Below are 6,359 nucleotides of genomic sequence, written 5' to 3' on the forward strand. Positions count from 1 at the left end.
GGGGGTCAGAGTCCTTATATAGTGGTGTCCTGTCAAATCAGTCGTAACAGCCTCTGTCAAGTCAGGCGTAACCGCCTTTGTCTCTCTGCCGCAACCGTTACTCTCAGAGCTGAGGTGGCGGGTGCAGGCGGATACTACGGAGTACGGTTCTGCCAGTCAAGGGACAACTCTCAGGATTGGCAGGCACGGTGCCGCCTAGCGAGAGACGTGGGCGTAGGTCCCCGGATCTGTTAGGTACAGTTGTCAGGCAGGAGATCTTCCTGCGATACGCCGAGCTGCCCCTAAGTGACGAGCTCTTCATAAGACGCCAGGTTGCCTGCGGAGTGGCCAGCTGCCTGTGGCGAGCTGCCTATGCCGAGCTACCTGTAAGGTGCCAAGCTGCCTATGCCGAGCTACCCGAGCTGTACCGAGCTGTACCGAGCTGCCTATGCCGAGTTGCCCGAGCTGCCTAGTCGTCAAGAGGCTGCACTTAGTTTGCATGAGGTGCCAGGTGTCACAATTTCACTAGAGGACCAAATCCACCCTCATCAGATAGGATGCGCAGGCAGGGGATACATGCTATATTTTGTTTTAAGAAGACAGATAAATGAATCTAATCTCTGTGTTTGAGTTTGAGAAGAGGGAGCTTTGACTGATGATGAATAGGTGGCAAAGAGGTGGACCGGTTTCGGTGGAGATCGATTTCTGATGCATCTGATGAATATGTAGCAAAGATGTGATGTATTATGGTACTGTACATCAATACCGATTCTGTAGATTTCTTGCTTTGCTTCTCCAATCTTTCTTTTCTTGTTTGTTGATTTTTTTTATTTCTTTTCCTTTAGTATTTACATTCGGAAAAAATTGGAAATCAGGGTTTTTTCAACAGTTGGGTATTTTTTTCTTTTACAAATTTGATGATTAGTGAAGGGCAAATTCAATATATATATATATATATATATATATATATATATATATATATTGTTTTCCCTTAGTGTTTATCAATGTGTGAATTGTCAAAAAATTTAAGGATATTTTAAGGCAATAGATAAACAGTAAGGGTCATGGTTTTTTAAAACTGAACCAGCGACTGAACTGGTCAGGGGTCCGGTTATCGGTTCGAACACTCTGACCGTTCGACCCGAACGGCCGGCCCATTCTGACAAAACAATTGAAAAACGGTCAAAACCGTTCGAATGGTTAACCGGCCGGTTCAGCAGTTTGTTGACCAAAAACAACAGTTTTGAGGAAAAACAGAACCGGTCATTCTAGTTTTTCCGGTCCAACCGTCCAATCTGGTCCGGTTTTGAAAACCATGATAAGGATAAAGTTAGTTAATTTCTTAAACCATAGGGATACTTTAAGAAATTTGCCCTTAAGTAAATTAGTTGTGAACCATAGGATAATTTGATAAAATACAAACCATATGGTAGATTTTAGTAAATAGATGAAACTATATGAGTATTTTAATAAATAACCCTTAAAGTTAAAAATGAGAACAAAATATTCTAAAAGTTTTTTTTTTCCTCAAATTTCTCATACACTTCCATTTAACTTGCGACAGGTCATACGCGGAATGGAGGTGAAAAGTTGAGGAAAAAAAGGGGTAGGAAATCCTGATACATCTACAATTTAAGAACGTATTTCAATTTTTCCATGTTGCCATTTAAACAAATCAAAACAAACATTTTCACTAATATATATATGCTACTAAATTATTTTTCATTTTTCACATGTACTTTGTATTTAATAGAAGCGAATGGATCATGGTTTTTAAAATCGGATTGGACTGGACGGTTGGACTGGAAAAATCAAAAACAGTTCTATTTTATCCTAGAACTATTATTTCCCCAAAACCATTGATTTGGTCAGTAAATTGTTGACCCGGGCAGTTGAATTATTTGAACCGTTCAATGATTTAGTTGTTTTTTTCTTAATTTTTTATTTTTTGTCAAAATGAACCGTCTGTTCGATTCGAATGATCAGACCATTCGACCCAGGAACTGGACCCTGACCGGTTTGTTGTCCGATTCGGTTTTAAAAACCTTGGAATGCATATAGGATTATTTCTGCAGACAGATTTAATGTATGAGAAGCATGAAAAGCAAACGGTTAGAGAAAATTTCGTATCATCTAGAAGTCAGTTTTCTCAAAGAACGATAACATTTTCAATAAGCAAACAAGAGCAGGTTGGCTTTTTTAGCTGATTTTCAGCAATCAAACATCATATTGAGTAAAGCATAGGTTGAACGACCTGTTATTCGTTTGAAAGGAAGGAAATTTTTTGTGAGATTAGGGACCCCAATTAAGAAGTAGTCTTATTTGGCATACTCCTAACTTTGAAGAAGATGGGATAAAAGTCATAAAACCTACCCTCCTATTTTCTCAGCCATTCCGCCAATGTGATTCTTGAGGCCCATGTTTTTTTTTTTAATTTTATTTTATGGGGAGTTCTCAAGTCAAGTTCATCATCACCAAATATAACATAAAAGTAGTAGTCAGATAACAACCACAAAACAGTTGGGAAATGAAATCCCTGCAGCACCTACCTGTTATTCCTAAATCTTAATGGTAAAAGTAAAATTTCAAAAGATCAGCTTAGTATTAACGTTCTCGCTCGCCTATAGTCTAGCAGTTTTTCTGTTGAATTTGAGGCCTACAAGTGTGCAAGCAGCAGACAGAAAAGGGATTGCCACACTTTTCTGGGTTTATATTAAAAACAAAGAAACAAAAGGAAGACATACATAAAGGGACACAATGGGTTGAAACAGAGGAAAGAGATTGCCAAAATTTGATGGAAAGGCTGGTGTTTTTTCGTTGGAGATGGAGAGTTATTACCCACTTCTTTAAAGATCTGGTGTTAGTGTTTTGTTTCTAAGAAAATCTATTCCCGAATATACTCGTAGCAGTTAGCTAATACTCAATAGGAATGAAAGGAAAAAAGAAAGAAAAAGAAGGATAGGTAATATAAAGGGTAGGTAGCGGTTATCTCAAGCGATCGAATAAAGAGAGGGAGATATATCGGGCTCCATTATTTGCCTTGTCTGCAAGCAACTTCGTTTAGTTGTTAAATTGCTTATTTTTTAGAAGAAAAATATGAAACAGAAGGATGATTCGGACTTAAAAAAAAATCTCCCTCCCAAATCCCAATAATGACAAAAAAACAAAAAAAAAAAAAGAAAAAAAGGAGGGCTAACCTACTGTTCTCATGCCACTAGACCTTTAGCACATAGATGATTCACAGGTAGCTCTGTGGATTAATTATATTGTTCAATCGGTTGCACTCGTTAGATGCATGTTTTGTAATCATGGGTTTAGGTAATTGATGAACATACAATTACTATGTGAGCAATCTTTTGGACGGATAATCCCAACTCCCATCTCACCATATTACGTGTAACCTGATACATTGTATCTTAGAATACGATTCTAGTACAAGAGTATTTCCTTTTACTAGGAGGAAGAAAATTCCCAGCTCAAAGATAAATAGTTTGGCGCATGCATACTACAAGTCTACAAGACATGGGGATTTGCCGATTTTGGACACCCTCGGCCTCGGCCTTCTTGATCGCCACTTCCGCGTTACATACGCGCCAAGAGGAGAATCTTTGAATTTCGTATGCAGAAGGGGACCCATCTGAATTTCTCTTCAAACAAAATCAAACGAACTCCGTTTCCTCGAATCTGCAAAAGATAAACTAGCCCTTTTACACCAAACCATAATAATTTCTGAGTTTTGAGTGACTCTGATATAGTTTGCATCTTTTTATTTATTTTTTTCTTCGGGTAAGCGGGTGAATTTGCATTTATCTTTCACCCCGCCTATCCTTTGTGCTGATTCTTTGAGCCCAAAAGCTAACTCAATCATAGACCACCTTTTCTCTTTTCTCCACTAAAAAATGGTGGTGGTGGTGGTGGAAATGGATGGAGGTGCCTTATATAGTATTTCTATCTATATAAATAGTCGTCGAGGATGACAAAACAATTTCCAAGCGTTCTTCTTCTTCTTCTTCTTCTTCTTCTTCTTCTTCTTCTTCTTCTTCTCTGACGAATAAAACTATTTACTAGTGCTCTAGCTTAATTGGTTTCCTTCCATGGCCTACGAGCAACTTCGAGCCATGGGGTCGAGCCATAAGAGTCTCCAGGCCGTTTTGGCTGCGCCCGGGGTGAAGGTAAAGAAGGTCACCAGCTTATCAGCCGATGGTCTAACAGATTTCATTCAATCCATGATCTCCAAAAAACAAGAGATGAAAGACCCCTTCTATGTACTAGACTTCGGGGTGGTGGTGAGTCTCATGGACAAATGGAAACGTTCCCTCCCCAACGTCCGCCCCTTCTATGCTGTCAAATGCAATCCTCACCCAGCTTTCCTTGCTGCGCTTGCTGCGCTTGGGGTCAGCTTTGACTGTGCAAGCCGTGCCGAAATCGAGGCTGTCCTAGCACTCGGCGTCTCTGCAGATCGAATTATCTACGCCAATCCTTGTAAGGCCGAGGCCCAGATTAAATATGCAGCCAGCGTCGGAGTCAATCTCACCACTTTCGACTCTCGAGAAGAAATAGATAAGCTACGAAGGTGGCATCCAAAATGCTCGTTATTGCTTCGTCTGAAAGCCCCAGACGACGGGGGTGCTCGTTGTCCATTGGGACCCAAGTATGGTGCATTGCCCGAAGAGGTCACCCCTCTTCTACAAGCCGCTCATGTGGCCCGGCTAACGGTGGCCGGGGTCTCCTTCCACGTAGGCAGCGGGGCTACCCATTCGCGTGCCTACAGCGGTGCAATAGCAGCTGCTAAGGCCGTATTCGACACTGCCGTGGGACTGGGTATGCCACGCATGAGCATCCTCAACGTTGGTGGCGGTTTCACAGCGGGAGTGGGCCCACAATTTGAAGATGCTGCCGCTACCATAAATGCAGCCATAAAGGTCCACTTCCTCGATGAATCCGGTTTGACAGTAATTGCTGAGCCGGGTCGGTTCTTCGCTGAGACGGCGTTTACACTGGCAACCAACATCATTGGCAAGCGCGTACGTGGGAAGCTGAGAGAGTACTGGATCAACGACGGTATATATGGGTCCATGAACTGTATATTGTACGACCATGCTACCGTGACGGCGACACCGTTAGCCTGTACATCCAATCGTTCCAACCCTACTTGTCGAGGAGGAAAGACGTACACATCGACCGTGTTTGGGCCCACTTGTGATGCGCTGGACACGATTCTCACGGGTCACCAACTGCCGGAACTTCAGGTAAACGATTGGCTTCTGTTTCCCAACATGGGTGCCTACACGGCCTCTGCGGGGTCAAATTTCAACGGCTTCAACACCTCCGCCATCCCCACCCACCTGGCGTTCTCACCTCCAGCTCCATGCTAGACCGGTGTAGATGCTTTTCTCCTCGATTCCAACTCCAACGACGTCGCGGTTGTCAAGTAGCGCTTTCCTCTCTTGTTGGGGGTGGTTGTTAGTTGTTAGTCGTTAGTGGACGGACTGTAACTTCGCACTTTGAAATATATCTTATAATTTCTATCTCAGGTTCCATTCCCTTTTTCTTGGTAGATATACTCATAAATTTGGTTCTCACACCGTCTTCGTAATATTTCAGCGGTACATTTAAAACATCATCCCATCAATGAATAAGATGAGACCAAATCAGATTTTTTTTTGGTATGCAAAAAATGAAAAAAATTCTTGGGTGCATTTCTACTTTGCTGGGTCTTTGATATTTGGTGGGATTTTTCTTTTTTCATGTCATATCAAAAAATAAATATTTGCTGCGGATGCCGGATGCCATGTATGAGTGCCTGTTTTGACCAAAAAAAATCTAGAAAAAAAAGTTGCACATTGGAATTTGGATGCCTTTAACCATTCATGCCTAAAATGTTGCCATGCAAGGCCCCCCTACCGCTGCAATAAGGTCCAATGCATTCGTGAGATAATAACCTTTGATTTAATAAGGTCGGATGAGGTAAGTGTTTGAGAGGACCTCTCAAACACTTACCACAAACAACAAATGAATAAAATCAATGACATGATATGCCCTGTGTCAGACATATTGTAATGTATCGAGGTTCATCGAAACACTATTTTGAAGGCATTTCAATAAACTTGTGTTTTAAATGTTAAAGATTACTAAAACCAATTCCCTGTTAAAATATCAAAAGAATCTATGATATGGGAAAAACAACTGAGGTTGCAAATAAGGTGTAATTTATCAAAATTCATGGATGGGTTTTGATTGGTAAAACTTTTTCCATATCATATATTTTCTGTATCATAAATTTTCCCTTTTTTGGATATAATCCAAGTAGAAATGGTGCAAGATATTGCGAATATAAGGTATTTTATGGCATTAACAGATTCCGATACCTGAAGGGCCCC

General features: G+C 41.1%; 1 protein-coding gene across 1 annotated transcript; it reads left to right on the forward strand.

Moving 5' to 3' along the window:
* Positions 1-3,411: 3,411 nt before the first annotated feature.
* Positions 3,412-5,512, forward strand: LOC104603680 (ornithine decarboxylase-like). The gene has a single exon (XM_010267762.3). It carries the CDS (start codon positions 4,074-4,076, stop codon positions 5,352-5,354), a length of 1,281 nt encoding a protein of 426 aa, XP_010266064.1. The 5' UTR covers positions 3,412-4,073; the 3' UTR covers positions 5,355-5,512.
* The last annotated feature ends 847 nt before the right edge of the window (positions 5,513-6,359 follow it).

The sequence above is a fragment of the Nelumbo nucifera genome, chromosome 5 (genome assembly GCF_055504915.1).
Source record: "Nelumbo nucifera cultivar China Antique chromosome 5, China Antique-T2T, whole genome shotgun sequence".
Taxonomy (NCBI): Eukaryota; Viridiplantae; Streptophyta; class Magnoliopsida; order Proteales; family Nelumbonaceae; genus Nelumbo; species Nelumbo nucifera.

Coding starts and splice junctions, on each gene's coding strand:
- LOC104603680 (XM_010267762.3), top strand. CDS start 4,074: ATGGCCTACGAGCAACTTCGAGCCATGGGGTCGAGCCATAAGAGTCTC.